Source organism: Vanellus vanellus (genome assembly GCF_965231255.1).
Source record: "Vanellus vanellus genome assembly, chromosome: 4".
Lineage (NCBI taxonomy): Eukaryota > Metazoa > Chordata > Aves > Charadriiformes > Charadriidae > Vanellus > Vanellus vanellus.
In genome coordinates, this window is record NC_138909.1 from 3,545,665 (window position 1) to 3,563,569 (window position 17,905).

Below are 17,905 nucleotides of genomic sequence, written 5' to 3' on the forward strand. Positions count from 1 at the left end.
AGACCATTTTCTTTTGGCGGACACAAGGAATTTTCCTCCCTGCTCCCTGCCTTTGACCACCCCACTGGGATGAAGCCGGCTCCTCTTGGGTGGCCCCATGCTGCATCCAGGTGCCAGCTGCCAGTTTCCCCGTCTTGCCCAAGTCCCCGCTGTCCCCACCAGAGCTTTGCAACGTTTCTCCAGCGGTTTAGCACACCCTGCCTGCTTTCTGGCGGGCCGGGGCTGGTTTGTCCCCACCACCACGGGTTGGGACCTGGGGTGGCCGTGAGCCGAGGCACCGGCAGTACCGGCGTGCCGGAGCTTGAGGCTGGGTTTTTTTTTTTGGCTGGCTGGGGCTATGGGAGCTTGCTCACCCCCTGGCTGGTGGCCAAATGGCATGGCTGGGTGGCTGCCAGCGCTCGCATTAATAGCTGCCAGCTTGCGGTTTGAGGTCACCCGTTCTTTCCAGTCTTTCATTTCCCGCCTCCCCCCCACCACCACCCCGACCTTATTTCATGCCTGTAACGACACCGAGCAGGCAGCAGCCCTGCCACCCCTCCCTGCCTGCACTCCTCCTCGCCGGGAGAAGCTCTTTTGCTTTCCTTGGGGCCAGGGCAGCATCAACTGCTGGCACCGCATCCCTACTGAGCATCCCCAGATTCCAGGAGGGGATGTACCAGCATCCTGGGGGACACCTTCCCCCTTGCAGGGCTCTCCTCCTCCTCGGGACATCGCTCGGGGCACCAGAAACATCCTCCCAGCCACCCTCGAGGCAAAAAAATAACAACCCCAAACCCAAGGCCAGCATGCGGAAGGGTTGTGCCAAGGCACAGCCCCTCGCAAAATAATTCGTAGCTGCCGTCATTCCCTGCCAAGGGCTTTGGGAGGGTGTTTTATTAGCCGCTCGCTGGGAATAAATCTCCCTTTTCATAACACGCCGCCCAGGGCTAAGCGACTTTGTCCCTTCGGGGTGGGGAATGCCCAGACCCCTTTCCCCCCCCTTTGGAAACCGGGGTGGTGGTGGGACTTGGATGGGGGGGGAATCCCTCTCACTCCTGGAACCCCTCTCACTCCCCGAATCCCCAGGGATGCTGGGGCGAGGCGTCTGCTCGACGCCTCCTGGCAGGACGGGCAGGTGGCTAATGCGTGGGAGGGGACACGCGTGGGAGGGGACACGCGTGGGGGGGGGGCGCTGGACCAAGGAGGGAGGGCAACCCCCGGACCACCAAGGGATGCCACCGGCGGGGCAGGAGCCCGGCAGCTGGAGGAGGAGGAGGAAGAGGAAGAGGAGGAGGAGGAGGAGGGCGTCGGTGCCGGCAGCGGCCGCCCCCGTCCCGTCGCGGCCCGCCCCGCCGCAGCCGCCGGGCACCGAGCAAGCGGCGGCGGAGCGCATGGAGCAGGCGGCGGCGGCCCCGGCGCCGGGCGGCGGCCCCGGTACCCTGTTGCTCTGCCTGGCCCTCGCCTCCGGTAAGCACGGGGCACCCGAGGCGGCGCGGCTCGGTCCGGGGTCCCCCCTGCCCCGCCACGGTCCCCGGACCGGGCTGTCCCTGCCCGGCTGGATGCAGCCCGGGGCCGGCCGGGTGCTTCCCCCTGTCCCGGCCCCGTCCCAGCCCGGTGCTGCCCCTGTCCCAGCCCGCCGCTTCCCAGTCCCACGCTGGTGATCCTACACCTGCCTCCCGGTCTCATCCCAGTGTTCCCCCGTGCCTGTCCCGGTGGTACCCCATCCCACGACTCCGCGGGTCCCATCATGGTGGTCCCCTGTATCCCCCCACCTTGTCCCACCCTATCCCGGTGCTGCCCCTATCCCACCCCAGTGACTCCCTGTTTCCCCCCCAGACAATCCCATCCCAGTCCTCCCCCCCACGAGTCTGGTGCTCAGCCAGTCCTGTCCCTGTGCTCCCCCGTGCTTCCCTGCACCCATCCCAATGCTCCCCCAGTTCCCATCCTGGTACTCCCCACCATCCCATCCCAGTGCTCCCCCGTGTGCGTGCCAGCTTGGCTCTGAATCCCTGAATCCCTTGGGGCCAGCATGAGGCTGGGGTGTCCTGGCTGGACCCTGGAGTGGGACCGGGATGCTTTTCCCACCTGTTGATGGGACACCGCTCATGTTTTTGGGCATCCTTGGCAGAGCCTGGGATGGGGAGATGAGGATGGGGCAGGGCGGGGGGGAGCCAGTACCTATTCAGCAAGTGCGTGAGTGTCCTTGTGTTGGTTCCGAAGTGCGTGGGAAGCGGGCAAAGCAGGCAGCTGCCTGCTCAGGGCTGGCAGGAGATAACCACAAGTTAGGGCTGAACATCAGCCGGGCTTGGCGATACTCCCCCGGCAGAGTTGTGCCAGCCCTGGGATTTCGGGGGGAGCCTTCCCCTCCACCAGGAACAGTTTGGGTTTGGTCCTTTGGCAGGGCTGGTGACAGCGCTCGCTCGCTCGCTCGGCAAAACCTGCCAAACCTGTGCTGGCAGGAGGAAATCAAGGGTGGCCGACCTGGTTTGGGGCTTGGGGTGCCCATCGGGCCAGGCAGCGTCCCGGGTGGTTGCTCTCCTGCAATTCGGGCTTTCTCAGGGGAGCATGGGGGGGGAGGGGGTGTGGGGGGTGTTACAGCGAAAGAATCCGGTGTTTGGGATGCTTTCCTGGGTTATCTCCAGCTTCTCAGGAAGGGATGCAGCCTTCGATAGCAGAGCACGGCTCTCCGTGCATCAAGGAGATGAGGTTGCTTTGCACCCACAGCTCCTGGGTGCTGAGATTTGGGTGTTGGGGGGGGGGAGGCACACCACCGTCCCCGAGCTGGCGGTGCCACCGGGGCGGTCCTCGCCGAGGGGCTGCCAAGCCCGCAGGATGCCAAAGCTCTGCATCTGGTTGCAATAAGGGTGGGGATCTCGGTCTTGGTGGGGATCTTTCCATGCCGAGCTGTGAACTCGGTCACCGGGGGTGAAGTCAGCCTCCTGGCTCCCACCCGGGCAGCTCCCACCCACCCCGCTGCCTGCGCCGGACCGGCTGGTGGGATCCGGTCCCCTCCCCGCCAGGCTCTTTTGGTCGAGGAGGGGACGCTCGCTGGTGGGGAAGCCCCGGCGGAGGCTCAGCCCCAGCTTCGTGACAGCTCTGTTACCCAAAGCACGTCATTAGCGCGGCGGTGGCTATATATAGCCAGGAGGGACGCGTGTGCTGGAAATGTCTCTGCCATGGGATGGGGAGGGGGGGGGACGATGCCGGAGGCTTGGCAGGGCTGTCCCATCCCTCCCCCCGCCCCGCTGCCAGTGTGCCAAATGGGATAACGGGTACCGGGGGACGAGGCTGCCCAGGCTCGGCATCCCAAACTCCCCTCTCCAGGAGGTCTGGACATGGCCGAGCTGCAAAGTGCACCCACTCGGGATGGAAACACCACCGTCACCTCGCTGTCCCACCCCCACGGGAGCCACCCAGCGCCCTGCCACCTCAGGCAGGACCTGTTCCCACTCCCCTGGGTGCCACCGCAGCGGGGTGAATCCCCGGGGAGGGCCGGGCAGGGAGAGCAGGGCCGTGCTGAGTCAGCGCTGGTATGCCAGCGATCCGGTTACCGTGCCGTGACATGCTGGGGTTGAGCCAGCCCTCGGCTTCGTCCCGTGGCCACGGCAAGCATGGTTGCCCCTTTCCCGGCTCCGTTCGTGCCGGGCATCCCGGCGCAGCAGCCGGTGATGTTGCGATGGGGATTTAGCGCTCGCATGCTGGAATCAACTGGGCTTCGGTGGAAGCCAAATCATAGCGCTGCTGCTGTCTCCTCGCTCCCACGGCTGGTGGGTTTTTTGGTGGCCATGAAACCCAGATCTCTCCAAAAAGGGTATTGCGGCAAGCCGGAGCCCCCTGGGGATGCCTCCCTGCATCCTCCCTGGGCTGAGGGGCTGGTGGGGCCCCGAAACCCACCCTGATGGCTCCCGGACCCCCACGCTGGGGCGTGGGTGGGTGGAGGAGGCAGGCGGGGACCGGCTTTGCCTTCTCCTCGCCCATGGGGATGGGACAAGCTGATGCTGCCAAGGAAGGAGGGCCCCGGGCACAGCTGTGGAGCCCTTTGCCGGTCCCCTCCCTGCGGGAAAAGCCGGGACAGCGGCTGTGGTGGGGCGGCAGTGGTGATGGAGGGGCTCTGGCCAGGCATCCGTCCCCACCACCACCACCACCACGAATCACCTCCGCTGCGTTTCAGGCTTGGCGTTTTCCAGCTGCGTGGGTGCCGACACCAACGTCACCGCCGGGCACGGGGCGGAGGGGCTCGCCTGCGGCACGGCTGAGAGCTGCACGGGTAAGGATGCTCCCGGGAGCCGGCGACGTTGGGGCGGGTGCGGGGGAGAGGGCCGGGATGGAGGACGCACAGGGTGTTTTGTCTAACGTAGCCGCACGGCGTCCGCCGCGCTGGGGAGCGGCCAGGGCCGGCACGCCACGGCCAAGGACACACGTCCCCTTCGCCGCTGGCCAGACTCGGAGCTGCCATGAGGATGGACCGGCTCGGGGATGCTGCTGTCTCCCAGCAGAACCGTAACCCCTGAAGGAGGTGTGGGGGGGGAATCTTTGTCCTTGTCACCCCCAGGGAACGTGTCGCAGCTGAGGCGGCAGGGTCACTTCTCCAGGTGCCCGGAGGAGTACAAGCACTACTGCGTCAAAGGGAGATGCCGCTTCCTCGTGGCCGAGAAGACGCCCGCTTGCGTGTAAGCCACCACTGGTGGGGACATGCTGGCATGGGGAGGGGAATGCCGTGGCCCCCCCGGGTGAGTTGTTTGGACACTGGTGCCACAGCGGTTTTTTGGACACCCTCTCTGCCTCCCCCGTGCAGGTGTGAGCGAGGCTACACGGGGGCTCGCTGCGAGAGGGTGGACATCTTCTACCTGCGAGGTGACCGGGGCCAGATCGTCATCATCTCCTTGATCGCCGCCATTGTCACCCTCATTGTCCTCGTGGTTTGCGCCTGCCTCTGCAGTCAGTACGTGGGGGAACGGGACACGGGGGTGGGATGAGGGGTGGGAAGGGGCAGCCCGGGATGGGGAGTGAATCCTGCCTGGCTCCCCCGGCTTTGGGGCAGGTGGAATTTCGGCCACGATGGGGCGTCACTTTGGGAACCGTGTGTGATCCCACCAAGAGCTTCTGCGAGGTGGAAAGCAGAGGGAGGAGGAGCAGCATCGCTGTGATGCCTCCTTCTTCTTGTTTTTTTTTTGGGGGTGTTTTAATTATTTCCTTCACCCCCCCTCAAGCCACTGTCGGAAGCAGCGGAGGAAGAGGAAGGCGGAAGAGCTGGAGACGTTGAACAAGAATTTGCCTTCCAAAAGCGAGGACGTGCTGGAGACGGACATCGCGTGATGGTGCGGGGGCCCGAGGGGGGTGGGTGGCCGAACCCGGGGTGACGGGAGACACATACATACACCCCCGGTGGGGGGGGGGGCACTGATGACGAAGCCCTCCCCTCTCTCCGCAGGAGCTCCAGGTACCCGCAGGCGGGTCCCGGACGGTGGCACCGGCTGGCTCCACGGGCGAGGGCTAAAACCTACAACGGCTTGAATAAAGGGGTGACGGAAAGGTGTCCCCGTGTCCCTGTGGTCCTTACGCCTCCCCCCACCCCGCCATCACCCCCCACCAGCGGGGAGGGAGGCGGTTTCCCCCCACCCCTCCTTCCCCCCCGCCGCCGTTTTTTCCATGTCCCCCCACATGCGGGGACACAGCCGTTTCCCTCCCCCCCCCCCCCGCACACACCTGCACACCACCGGGACACCGGTGCCGGTACCGGGGTGAGGGGGGCTGCTGTACCGCACCGTGGCCACCAGGGGGCGCTGCGCCCCACCCCGCGGTGTCTCCCCCTGCGTCCGCCAGGGGGCGCCGCAGTGCGCGGCAGGTGGGCGGTGTCCCGCCGCGTCCCGCCCCGAGGCATCAAAAATCTCCTCCCGGGCGCCAGGGGGCGCCATCGCCGCGGGGGGCGGGCGGAAGCGGAAGTGGGATGCCGGTTCCGGTTCCGGTTCCGGTCGCCCTGCCGAGCTCGGGGGCTGTATGCCGGGGCCGAGCGAACACCGGCGCTACCGGGGGTGCTCCGGGGCGATGGGGCCGCTGTACCGGGCACCGGCTGCAGCCGCGCCGGGTGTCCCGTCTCCCCGGGGCGGCTCCGGTCGCGGCTCTCGCGGTCTCGGCGCGGGGCGGGCGGGAAGCGGGAGCGACGGCGTCTCCCAGGCTGGCTCGGGGGGCCTGGAGGGGGCCGGGCGAGGAAAACTTGGGGAAAATGGAGCAGAACTGGGGCCGGTTCCTCCGTTCTCCCGTCGCTGACGGGCTCCGGTGCCGCCTGAAGCTCCGGTCCGTGCCCCGCCTGCGGGTAGCTGCCGGGGGGGTGGTGAGGGCCCGGGGGGCACCGGCTGCGGCTCGGCCGGGGGACTCCGGCAGCTCCCGGTTCCCCCGCCGGGCTGAGCCCCCGCTGGACCCCTGAGCCGGCGAGCGGCCGCGGGGGCTCCGGTCGCGGGGGGCTCCAGGGCCCGGCGGGGCTGGGGGTGTCCCGGGGCGGGCGGTGCCCCCTCCCGCCGCCGGGCTCCCTCCTCCCGCCGCGGGCACCGGCCGGTTCCTTCTGGCCGGAGCTTTCCCGGGGCGGCCGCCGGCGGGACGGAGCCCTCCGGAGCGGTGAGTGCGGGAGCTGCTGCCGGGGGAGCCGGTCGGCACCGGGGCCGAACTGGTCGGCGCTGGGGTTCAGCCCCTCGGCCCTGCCCGGCGTTCCCTCGGGCCGGCGGCGGCAGCAGCGGGCGCTGGGGCGGCTCCGCCCGAAGCCGCGGATTTCCCTCCAGCCCTTCTTTCTCAGCCCAAAAGGCGCTGCGGAGGGAGCAGAGGCCGCCGCGGGGCCCCGCACGGGCTCCGGCAGCGCCGCCGGCGGGCCGGGGAAGGCGGTCCCGGGCAGCGGGGGCCGTGCCGGTGCCGCCGAGAAGGTCGGTGGCGGCGCCGAGGCGGGGGAGGCGGTGCCCGGTGAGGTGAGTGCCCCGGGGCGGCGGGGAGCGGGGCTGGAGCTGGAGCTGCGCGGGGGGAGCGGGGCGCGGGGCCGGCGGGGGACGGGGAGGGCGGGTGCCGACCCCGGCGGGGCTCCCCGCGGTCCCCGTAGCCCCCCCGGGGCCGGGGCCGGGGCCGGGCAGGTCGGGGCCGCGCGTTTCGGGGGCGTTTGGGGAGCTCAGTGCGGCTCCGGGGCGGCTGTTTGGGGCCCCGTTTGCTTTCGTTTGGGGGTTCGGGTTCCCCTTTGCTTCGGGTCCCGCTCCTGGACGGCTCCGCTTCAGCTGTGGCTCCGGTTCATTCGCGGCTCCCGTTTGTTTCTGCTCCGGTTTCAGTCCGGCTGATGGACGGCTCCAGCTCACGGATGGCTCCGGCTCCTTTCAGCTCCTGTTCCAGCTCATTTACAGCCTCAGGTTAGTCGTTTCTGCCCCGGTTTTGTTACTGCTCCAGCACGTGGAGGGTTTCAGCTCCGGGTCATTGTTTCTGTCCTGGTTTTGGTTGGGGTATAGTTAATTTGGTTCACGATTTGTACGGGGCTGTGGTTTGGGTTTGTGCTGGAACCAGTGTTGGTGACACACGGGGATGGTTTAGTTCTTGCTGAGCAGCGCTTGCCCAGCTGGGGGTGAGCAATTGCACTGTGCATCACTGGTTTTGTGTATTGTATTATTATTATTTTCTGTCCCGCTGGGGTGAGGGAAGGGCTGTGCGGGGCTCAACTGCTGCCGGGCTGAACCACAGCACTTTCTGCACCCGTTTTTTTCCAGGTCCCATTCCTGGACAGCTCCAGTTCAGTTTTGGCTACAGCTCATTTGTGGTTCCCGTTTGTTTCTGCTCCGGTTTCACTCCGGCTGATGGATGGCTCCAGCTCATTTACAGCCTCAGGTTAGTTGTTTCTGTCCTTACTTTGTTTGTGGTCCAACTTGTGGATGGTTCCAGTTCGTTTGCAGCTTCGGGTCATTGTTTCTGTCCTGGTTTCAGTTGGGGTACAGTTAATTTTGTTCACAGTAGTTTGTACGGGGCTGTGGTTTGGGTTTGTGCTGGAACCAGTGTTGGTGACACACAGGGATGGTTTAGTTCTTGCTGAGAAGTGCTTGCACAGCTGGGGATGGGTCGGGGGGGGAGCAATGGCATTGTGTATCAGTTGGTTTTGGATATTCTACTATTATTATTATTTGTCCTATTTATGTCCTTTTGGGTGTTTTTTTCCCTGTCCCACTGGGGTGAGCGAAGGGCTGTGCGGTGCTCAGCTGCTGCCGGGCTGAACCACAGCACTTTCTGCACCCACTTTTTTCCAGGTCCAGCATATCTTTGGTTCGAGTTTGGCTGCAGCTCCAGCTCCCACTCCCACTCCTGGATGGCTCCAGTGCAGTTTTGCCTGCAGCTCGTTTCCAGCTCCACTTTGGCTGTGGCTTCAGCTCCTGGATGGTTCCAGCCTGGTTGCTCCAGCTCGTTAAAAGGCTCTTGGCTTTAGCCGAGGTCGTAAATCAATCACTGTCATAACTTGTATATGAATATGAACTGTCATAATTGTACACTAACTAGTCCGGGGGTTGTACCCCCCTTGAATAAAGAGTTGGACACACGAACAGTGGGAAAAGTGCTTTTTCGCCCAGAGACTATCTCATGCGTTGATTTTTGCCTGGTGCATGCCAGCGTCCCTAAATTCAGGGACCAACGCGACCGGACCCCCACCTCCGGTGGGGGTCCACGCACCCTGCCTCCCCTCCCCTCCCCTCCCACCCAGCACCCAAACACCCTCCCACCACCCCCCACCCGCATCCCAACACCCTCCCATCTCCCACCCAAAGGCCCCCCCAGTCACTGCTTTGGGGTCTGAAAACAGCCGACACAGCCTCCGTTTCCAAGTCCCAAAAATGCAGCACTTAGTGGGTTTTCTGAGCCCCAGAACCACAGCGCTCCGCCGGCATTTTCAAGCACTGAAAATACACAACTGAGCCTTTGTCTGAGCTTCAGAGTCCCCTGGCTGGGCCCGGTGTGAGCCCCGAACCTGCCCCTGTGTGTGGTCCTGAGCCCCAAATCTGCCCCAGTGCCCCCTTCTCGGTCCTAAGCCTAAACCTGCCCCAGTGGCCGCTCCTGAGCTCCGAAACCCCCCCGGTGCTGAGCCCCAAATCCGCTCATGAGCCTAAACCTGCCCCCGGGACCGCTCCTCAGCCCCGAACACCCCCGCTGCCGCTCCGAGCCCCAGAACCGGCCCGGGGCTCACGGCCCCCGCACCCACCGCTCAGCCCCAGCACCGGCCCCGGCTCTCCACTCCCCGCAGCCCCGCACCAGCCCCGAACCCCCCCTGCCCCGCGCGGGCTCCCGCGGGACCGGACGCCACTGGGCAACGGAACGGGGGGACCCGCGGGGCGGGCCCGGCCCCGGGGGGCCGCGGGCGAGGGCTGGGGGCGCCGGGCTCCGGCCCTCCGGGCTTTATTGGCCGCCGCCCCGAGCCCCGCCGCCTCCTCCGCGGAGCCACCGGCACTCACCGGCCCCGACGCCGCCCGCTCCGGGCCGCGGGCCGAGCTCCCCGCGCCTCACCCAGCCCCGCCGGGGGAGCCCCGACCGGGCGCTGCCGCCCCGGGGCCGCGGGCGGCGGAACCGGGAGAGAACGAGCAAAGGGGGAGAACAGCGGACGACGCGGCTCAAATGCCCTCGGCCCCGCCCCGCGCACGCGCCCTGGGGCACCGCGCCCCGCCCCACCCCGCGCACCTGTGCCGGGAAACAAACTGCGCATGCGCCATGAAGCCCCACCCCGCGCACCTGTGCCGGGCCCCGCCCCGCGCATGCGCCGCTCTCCGCCCCGCCCTTTCCGCCCCGCCCCGCGCACGCGCCGCCTCTTCTGCCGCCAGAGCGGCACTGAGTGGGTTGTCAGTGGAGTGCGGACCGGGGCAGGAGGGAGCGGCGTTCTGTTGTTCGGGGACGGGGCATTGTCCTGGGGGCTTCTCGTGGGGTTGTGTGGAGCCGGGGACGGGGACGGGGTTGGGGTTTGGGCTTGGGCTGAGGTCGGGCCTGGGTCTCGCGGGCGCGGGGAGCTGCGGCCCTGTCGCTGCCGGCGGGGGGGTTCCCGGCCGGTGTCCGCTTCTTCGCGGGCGGGCGGGGAGCGGGTCCTGGGCTGGAGGTTTCCGGTGGAGTTCTGGCCTGCCGCATCTGTTTTGGTACCGCGGGCAGGAGTAGCCGCCCTCGGGGACCGGGCCTGGGGCGGAAATCGGGGGCTAAGGCCCAAGTCCCGTGCCCCGCTTCGGGCTCGGGGGAGTGGGGGCGGTGCCGGTCACTGGGTAACGGCTGCGGCTTCGTGTGGGCGCTGAATAAAGGCTGTAAACGATGTTGGGGCGGGGGCTGTCCGTGTGCGGTCCCAGCCTGGGGCAGCCTCGGGTGCGGGGCTCCAGCTGCACCGTCGGACCTGGGACCAGGGAGGGGCTGCGTGTGCTGAGCTGTGAAGTGGCCGAATGAGCCCGGGTTCTACCCCCAAAACGCAGCACTGACCCGGACAGGCTTGATCTCTACTTTGAGCCCCCAAAATGCAGCAGTTGGTCTCTAGTCCTGAGCCCTACACTTGGCCAAATGAGCCCTGTTTCAAGCCCCAAAACACAGCACTTGGTCTCTGTTTCTCAGCTCGAACACTGGCCAAATGAGCCTGGTTTCAAGCCCCCCAGACACAGCCCTTAATCTCTCTTAGCCCCAAAACTGGCTTAGGGGCCATAGTTTCAGAACTCCAATACACAGCACTTAGTCTCTGTTTCTGAGCCCAAAGAGAAGGCACTTGGTCTCTGCTTCAGTTCCCCAAAACGCAGCACTTAGTCTCTTTTCCTGAGCCCTAACACTGGCTTAGGGGCCCTGCTTGCAAGACCCCAAAACGCAGGACTTAGTTTCTGAGCCCCCAAATGAGCCCAGTTTCAACACTCCACAACGCAGCACTTAGTCTCTCTTTCTGGGCTGGCTGAGCCCAGAAATGAGCCTGGTTGGTAGCCCCCTAAAACAGAGCACTTAGCTTCTCTCTTTGTGAGCCCAAACACACAAGACTTGGTCTCTGCTTCAGTCCCCCAAAACGCAGGACTTAGTCTTTCTGAGCCCTAAATAAGTCTGGTTACAAGTCCCCCTCCACCCAAACAAGACTTTCTGGTTTTGAGCTGCAAAACACAGGACTTAGTCTCTGTTTCTGGCCAAATGAGCCTCATCTCGACCCCCCCAAAATGCAGCATTTAGTCTCTCTCTTCGTGAGCTAAATGCACCTGGTGTCAAGCCCCCAAAACGCAGGACTTGGTCTCTGTGTCTCAGCTCTGACCCGAGCCCAGTTTCGTGCTCTAAACATGCAGGACTCGGTCTGTGTTTCAAGGCCCCCAAATGCAGTGCTGACTCTTCCTTTGTGAGCCCCAAAACTGACCAAGTGGGTCTGGTTTATGGCCCCCAAACAGGCAGGACTTGGTTGCTCTTTCTGAGCCCCAAAATGCAGGACGTGGTCTCTGTGTCCCAGACTTGACCACAAGTCCCGGCTCCGTATGCCAGAGCCCCAAACCCACTGGATTCAGGAGCTGTTGCTGCACCTGGCTCTGGTTGGTGTTTAGTCCCACTCACAGCCGCTCGCTCACTTCCCCCACCACACACCAGTAGGGTGGGAAGAAGAGGGAGAAAAAGCAGAAAAAACTTGTGGGTTGAGATAAAGACAGTTTAATAGCGCAGTAACATAAGATAAAACAATAACAATAACAGCGGTACGAGGCCATACACAATACAGTGACACGACACACGTGGCTCTCGCCACCCGGTGACTGGTTGCCCGGCCCGTCCCTGCCCCGGCCACCCCCGTGTCTGTCCCGGCCCCGGGCTGGGATGTTCCCGTGCCCGGCCGGCCGGTGCCAACCTCCCCCCGGCCCCAGAGGGCGGCGCGTTCCTCGCGCCATTCCCGTACTGACCCCGGGCCCGGCCACTGCCGGGCAGGAGGGCGCTCCGTCCCGCCGGACCCCGCACCGCCGAGCCGCTCCCGGCCCCCCCCGCCAGCGGTCGGGCTGTTCCGGAGCCCCCGCAGCCGCTGTCCCGGCCGGGAACGCGGCACTCGCTCTCGGCTGCCCGGCCCGGAGCCCCACACCCGCTTCCCGGGACCCGTCGGGCGCCGTTCCGCGCCGGCAGCGCCCCGCCCACTCCTTTTATAGACATCGCACCGCCCATCTGCAGCCCAATGTAGCTGCGCTCCGCCCCTCTCCTTTTATAGGCATCTCCCCGCCCATCTGCCTCCTAATATAGCTGCGCCCTGCCCCTCTCTTTTTATAGGCATCGCCCCGCCCACCAGGGCCGCCCCGGGTCCTGCCGCCCGCTCGTCCCCCGGCACCGTCTGCCCGGGCCCGGTCCGACCGGGTCCCGCAGTACTCGCATCGCGTCCGCAGCCCCCGAGCACCCACGGGGAACACCCCAGGAAGAGGACGGGGCATACCGGTTCCCCGCCCCCCCCCGGGAACAACGGCGGGGCCGGTTCCCGGCCCCAAACGCGGGACCGGGGCTGTTCTCCGAGCCCCGACATTGCCCGAAAGAGGCGTATTTCAGCCCAAACTCCCGCCGGGCCGAATGCGAGCTCGGCGTTCTGCATTAGCACCCCAAAGCCGCCCCGGGAGCTGACGGCAGAGCCGGGCTCGGGCTCGGTGTCTCCACAATAAACTGCCCCAATGAGGCGGTTTCCAGCCCCAAAACACCCGTGACTGAGTGTCTGTTTCTGAGCCCCAAAATGCAGGACTTGGTCTGTTTTTCCAAGACCACGAGCCTCGTTTCACACTCCACAAACGCATGACTTGGTCTCCACGTCAGAAACCCAAAATTGCCTGAATGATTCTGCTTTGAAGCCCCGAAATTGGCTGAATGAGCCTGGGTTTGAGCTCCAAATGCAGGACTCAGGCTCTGCCTGAAGGCACCCGGCTCAGCCTCGCCCCAACCCCCCGTTTCTCACCCTAAAACCCTGGACCTGCCCTCACTTTTCCTGCAGTCGCATGAAACAGGGGTTCACCCACCCCCCGAGTCTGTGTCCAAGTCTGGAAATTGCAGGACTTGGTCTCAGTTTCAGGCCCCACCAGCCCGGATTCATGTCCTGCTCCATCTCTGTGTCTGAGACCCCAAACCACAGAGCTGAGGCTCCGTTTTCAGACCCCCAAACCCGCCCATTCAGCTTGTTTTCAAGGCCAACAAATGCAAGGCTTGGGCTCTGTTTTCCAGCCCTGAAAACGCAGGACTTAGTCTGGTTTTGAGCCACCGAATTTTCAAGCCCCAAAACCGCAAGATTTAGTCTGTTTTTGAGCAACTGAGTGACTTTTCAAGTTCAAAACCCGCAGTACTTAACCTCTCTTTTTCAAGCCCTGAAAACACAGCCTGTGTTTGACTACGGGACTCGGTTTGTGTCCCCGAGCTCCCGTCTGGGCCCGGCCTTGAGCTGTGACCCCCCCCCCGGCGCTGTCCCCGCACCCCAAACCCTGGGGGTGACTCTCCCTCCGCAGCCCCCGAGCTCCGTCTCCATCCGGTGCCGCTCCGAGCCCCAGAACCGGCCCGGCCCGGGGCTCACGGCCCCCGCACCCACCGCTCGGCCCCAGCACCGGCCCCGGCTCTCCACTCCCCGCAGCCCCGCACCAGCCCCGAACCCCCCCTGCCCCGCGCGGGCTCCCGCGGGCCCGGACGCCACTGGGCAACGGAACGGGGGGACCGGCGGGGCGGGCCCGGCCCCGGGGGGCCGCGGGCGAGGGCTGGGGGCGCCGGGCTCCGGCCCTCCGGGCTTTATTGGCCGCCGCCCCGAGCCCCGCCGCCTCCTCCGCGGCCGCTTCTCCTCCTCCCGTCCCGCCGGCAACCGCCTCACCGAGGCCTCCCCTCGGCCTCCGTGCCGGAGCGGCCCCGCTCACCCCAACCGATCCCCCGCCTCACCTGGAGGGAGGGCGGGCGGGCGGGCAGACACCCCCCAAACACCCGGAGCCGGTGCCGCCCACTTCCCAGAGCTGAGGGGGACGGCGGCGGGGAGGAGGAGGGGTAAGATGGCGGCCCCGCCCTGCGCAGGCGCAGTCCGCTCGGCGCAGGCGCAGCGCTGTCATGGCGGAGAAGGTGCAGAAGAGGTGAGTCCCGCTGCCTCCCCCACCCCTCACCCCCGGTGTCCCTCTCCCCTCAGCGATCCGCGCCCCGTCCCCGCCCCGATTTCCCTCACAACCCGCCGTCCATTCCCACAGCGTGAAGATCGCGCCGGGGGCTGTGGTGTGCGTGGAGAGCGAGATCCGCGGGGACGTGACCATCGGTAAGACCCCCAGTTCTCTGTGGCCGGGGGGTCGGGGGGTGTGTGTCGGTGGTGGGGTGGTGGGGTGATGTGCTGCTGCCGTGGGGTGACACGGGGCTGTCCCTCGGCAGGGCCCAGGACGGTGGTCCACCCCAAGGCCAGGATCATCGCCGAAGCGGGACCCATCGTCATCGGGGAAGGCAACCTCATCGAGGAGCAGGCCCTCATCATAAATGGGTGGGTAATTAGTGCGGATGGTGGGCGCAGGGGGTCCTCCTCCCCACCCCCCCACCTCCCCCCAGCCCGGCATCTCTTTTCAGGGCTGGTATGGCAGCGGTTGAAGGTTCATGAGGTTCACGTGTCTCATGAGGTCCAACAAGGTCAAGGGCAGGGTCCTACAGCCGAGTCGGGGCAACCCCTGGTATCGGCACAGGTTTGGGGAGGAAGGGATGGAGAGCAGCCCTGCCGAGAAGGATTTGGTGGGTGAAAAGCTGGCCATGAGCCATTAATGCGTGCTGGCCAGCCCCAAAAGTCCTGGACATCCCCAGCAGAGTGGTCAGCAGGTCCAGGGAGGAGATTCTGCCCCTTTGGTGAGACACCCCTGTGGTGGGGCCACTCCATCAGAAGGACATGGACCTGTTGGATCTACGAATATGATCTGAGGACTGGAGCCCCTCTGCTGTGAGGACAGGCTGAGAGAGGTGAGCATGTCCAGCCTGGAGAAGAGAAGGCTCTGGGGAGACTGTAGAGCCCCTTCCAGTCCTTAAAGGGGCTTCAGGAAAGCTGGGGAGGACTCTGGATTAGGGAGGGGAGCGACAGGATGAGGGGAAACAGTTTTACACTGAAAAAGGGGAGATTTAGATGAGATATCAGGAAGAATTTTTTCACTGAGGGTGGTGAGACCCTTGCCCAGGTTGCCCGAGAGGTGGTAGATGCCCTGTCCCTGGAAACATTCAAGGTGAGGTTGGACAGGGCTTTGAGGAACCTTACCTAGGTGAAGATGTCCCTGCTCATGGCAGGGGGGTTGGACTAGATGGCCTTTAATGGTCCCTTCCAGCCCAAACCATTCCATGATTCTATGTTCAGTCTTGTCAAACGTGAGCGTGTGCTTACAGCTCCTTAAGGAGCAGGGCAATAGCTTAAAAGCTTGGAGGAGGTTGAATTTAAAAATAAAAAACCACACCAAACTTTTGTGCTTTTGTGTATCTGTGTGGCACTATGGCTGGGGAAGAAGTCCTCCCTCTGTGAATGCTTCTTCTCCACGTGACTTTGGCCTCTCACAGAATTGAGCTGCCAAACAGGACAGTCTCAAAACCTGAAATAGATTCTTCCGTCTTGCAGGTATCCGGAAAATATCACGCCAGAAACTGAAGAGGTGGAGCCCAAACCCATGGTCATTGGCACCAACAATGTTTTTGAAGTCGGATGTTGTATCCTCACGGCGCGGTGAGACGGACTGTCTGAGACACCGTGCTTTCGGGTCGGTACAAGGGGAAGCATGTGTGGCCTCTGTCGGGGTTTAACCAGCCCAGGGCTCTTGAAGGGGTGGAGTGGTGGTTTGAAAATGGTGCCGGGGTTTACCTTTTGAAACAGAAGCAAAACATTTTACAGTTTTCTTTGACACAAACCTGTAGATTCCCAAGCAATGAAGGTGGGAGATAACAACGTCATCGAATCCAAAGGTAAGTCTCGGCTTATTGTCTCGGCCCTTGTGAGATTTTGCTCTTGTAGACCCTGGGGAGAGTGGAGGATGATGTGGTGGCATCTTGCTGTAGCTGAGGCCGAACTTGCAGCTTGTGGCAAAGCTGCGATTGTCACACAGAACCCACGTGTGTCACTGCCCTGGTGGGAGCTGGGCTGGGCTGGCTCTGGCTCCAAGCAGCTCATGGTGTTGGTGTTTGGTGGTGCAGAGTTTAACCGCACTGCACGCACGACTCTCACAGGGATTCCTCTCTCTTTCTGCCAGCGTTTGTCGGCAGGAACGTGATCCTGACCAGTGGCTGCATCATCGGGGCCTGCTGTAACATCAACACCTATGAGGTGATCCCTGAAAACACCGTCATCTACGGGGCCGACTGCCTCCGCCGTGTCCAAACCGAGCGGCCGCAGGTGGGTGCTGCAACACACGGGTGACGCACCATCACCCTCCCGTCCTCCACAGCCCGCCCTCACGGTGGCAACAGGGACGCTGCCTGACCTCCCCTGCCTCTGTTTCCAGCCCCAGACGCTGCAGCTGGATTTCCTGATGAAGATCTTGCCTAACTACCATCACCTAAAGAAGACTGTGAAGGCCACGTCCACTCCTGTCAAGAGCTGAGCGTCTTCTGCCACCGCGGGTTTTGTCTGATCCTCTGAAGCACTGCACGGCCCTGGGAAGTGGCCGGTCCCCACGTCCCTCATTCCATCTTTGAAAAGAAAACCAAACAAAAATAAGTCTTGCTTATTTGTGTCCTTTATTTATGTTCTGCAGAGCATCGTGGACTGGCTTTGCATCCGTTGTCTCTCGTGCACCAACCCTATTGTACATGCTGTGTTTCGGGAATAAAATGTAACCTGCTTTTCTGTCAAGAGGGGGGACACTGCAGTCCTTTCTGGGTCAGATGACGCCGCAGGGGTGGTCATACAAGCGCTGACACCGCGGGGCTGGTGTCACCGCGGCCATCCCCCCCCTTCTGGGGACAGCTTGGGGGACACCTCCCCGCTCCTTCCCCGGCCTGCCGGCAGAGGGAGATGGGTCCACGCCAGGGGAGAGCCGCGCTCCTCGCAGGGAGGGGTGTACTGGTCTCACACTCCCAAATCCATGCGGATGGTGGGGTGGGAAAGGCTACAGGGCTGGTGCCACCTTCTCTCCCTGGTTCCCCCTTCCCAAAGGCTGCCACCTGCTCGGCTGCACTCCCAGAGGGTCCAGAGCAGAGCTGAAGCTCCTCTGCTTGTCAGCCGTTCTCCTGGTGAGCTTCAGTCACGTACATGCTTCCCAGCTGAGATTCCCCGGGGGTGTTGTTCACAACTTCCCCTTCTGTCCTCCTACGACACAGCCCGACGTTTCCTCCCGGCGCAGGCGGAAATGGACGGTGGAGCTGAAATTCCTGTAGGAAAAAAGAGAGAGGAGAGAACATCAGCAGAGGAACCCCAAGAACCAGCTGGGCTGTAGGACGCCGGGGTTCTGATTTGGGGCCCTGGGGTTTCAGGTGGGACAGGCCAAGGCAAAAAAGTGGAGCAAATCAGATTTTCCTCCCCGAGTTCAATCCCAGGGAGACCAAAAATAAAAACCCACCATTTTTTGGCTGGGGGAGGGGGCGGGGGGGGGGGGGGGGGGGCTTTATTGTTCCGACCTGGGGATCCAGCACTGCTGGGAAACTGTAGCTCTTCCCTAAAGCTGAGATGAAACACAGCTCTCCTCTCCAACTTCTCCCCCTGCCGAAATATAAGGTAATCTTTTGTGGGGAATCTACCTCAAAAGTAAGAGGCTCCAGCAGATTTGGGTAACTACATCGGTCCTCGTGCTTTAGATTCCCTCTCGGGGCCACCTGCCCTTGTAGCTGGACACTTCCCGCTCCTCCAAACCCAGCGGACATGGCTTGTTTTCACCTCCCCCCAGTGGGAGAGGTTCTGCTCTGTAAATCACTGCCGGTTTAGTCAGTGGCAGGACAGGCAGGTGGCCACCCGCAGGGCTGGTTTGGCCACTGAGTCACAGAAAGGTGAGCCGTGACCTTAAACACCCATTCA

At 63.9% G+C, this 17,905-nt stretch overlaps 2 protein-coding genes and 1 long non-coding RNA gene across 4 annotated transcripts; all 3 read left to right on the forward strand.

Moving 5' to 3' along the window:
* Window positions 1-1,271: 1,271 nt before the first annotated feature.
* On the forward strand, window positions 1,272-5,515 carry BTC (betacellulin). Its single transcript, XM_082482124.1, has 6 exons — window positions 1,272-1,446; window positions 4,151-4,246; window positions 4,532-4,649; window positions 4,775-4,921; window positions 5,190-5,297; window positions 5,411-5,515. Exons 1-5 carry the CDS (start codon window positions 1,371-1,373, stop codon window positions 5,293-5,295), a joined length of 543 nt encoding a protein of 180 aa, XP_082338250.1. The 5' UTR covers window positions 1,272-1,370; the 3' UTR covers window positions 5,296-5,297; window positions 5,411-5,515.
* Window positions 5,516-6,136: 621 nt separating this feature from the next.
* On the forward strand, window positions 6,137-8,531 carry LOC309671485. 2 transcript variants are annotated; one of them, XR_014269145.1, is made up of 5 exons: window positions 6,137-6,591; window positions 6,767-6,932; window positions 7,281-7,358; window positions 7,710-7,827; window positions 8,241-8,531. It is a non-coding gene; the product is annotated as an uncharacterized lncRNA (long non-coding RNA). The 2 variants fall into 2 exon arrangements; XR_014269146.1 differs by having other exon boundaries at window positions 6,148-6,932.
* Window positions 8,532-13,997: 5,466 nt separating this feature from the next.
* DCTN6 (dynactin subunit 6) lies at window positions 13,998-16,612 on the forward strand. Its single transcript, XM_082482657.1, has 7 exons — window positions 13,998-14,024; window positions 14,136-14,200; window positions 14,311-14,416; window positions 15,521-15,609; window positions 15,814-15,861; window positions 16,146-16,288; window positions 16,398-16,612. Exons 1-7 carry the CDS (start codon window positions 14,002-14,004, stop codon window positions 16,494-16,496), a joined length of 573 nt encoding a protein of 190 aa, XP_082338783.1. The 5' UTR covers window positions 13,998-14,001; the 3' UTR covers window positions 16,497-16,612.
* Window positions 16,613-17,905: the final 1,293 nt, after the last annotated feature.

Coding starts and splice junctions, on each gene's coding strand:
- BTC (XM_082482124.1), top strand. CDS start 1,371: ATGGAGCAGGCGGCGGCGGCCCCGGCGCCGGGCGGCGGCCCCGGTACC. Junction 1,447..4,150: donor CTGCCTGGCCCTCGCCTCCG/GTAAGCACGGGG, acceptor GCTGCGTTTCAG/GCTTGGCGTTTTCCAGCTGC. Junction 4,922..5,189: donor TGCGCCTGCCTCTGCAGTCA/GTACGTGGGGGA, acceptor CCCCCCCTCAAG/CCACTGTCGGAAGCAGCGGA.
- DCTN6 (XM_082482657.1), top strand. CDS start 14,002: ATGGCGGAGAAGGTGCAGAAGAG. Junction 14,025..14,135: donor GCGGAGAAGGTGCAGAAGAG/GTGAGTCCCGCT, acceptor CCATTCCCACAG/CGTGAAGATCGCGCCGGGGG. Junction 15,862..16,145: donor CAACGTCATCGAATCCAAAG/GTAAGTCTCGGC, acceptor TCTTTCTGCCAG/CGTTTGTCGGCAGGAACGTG.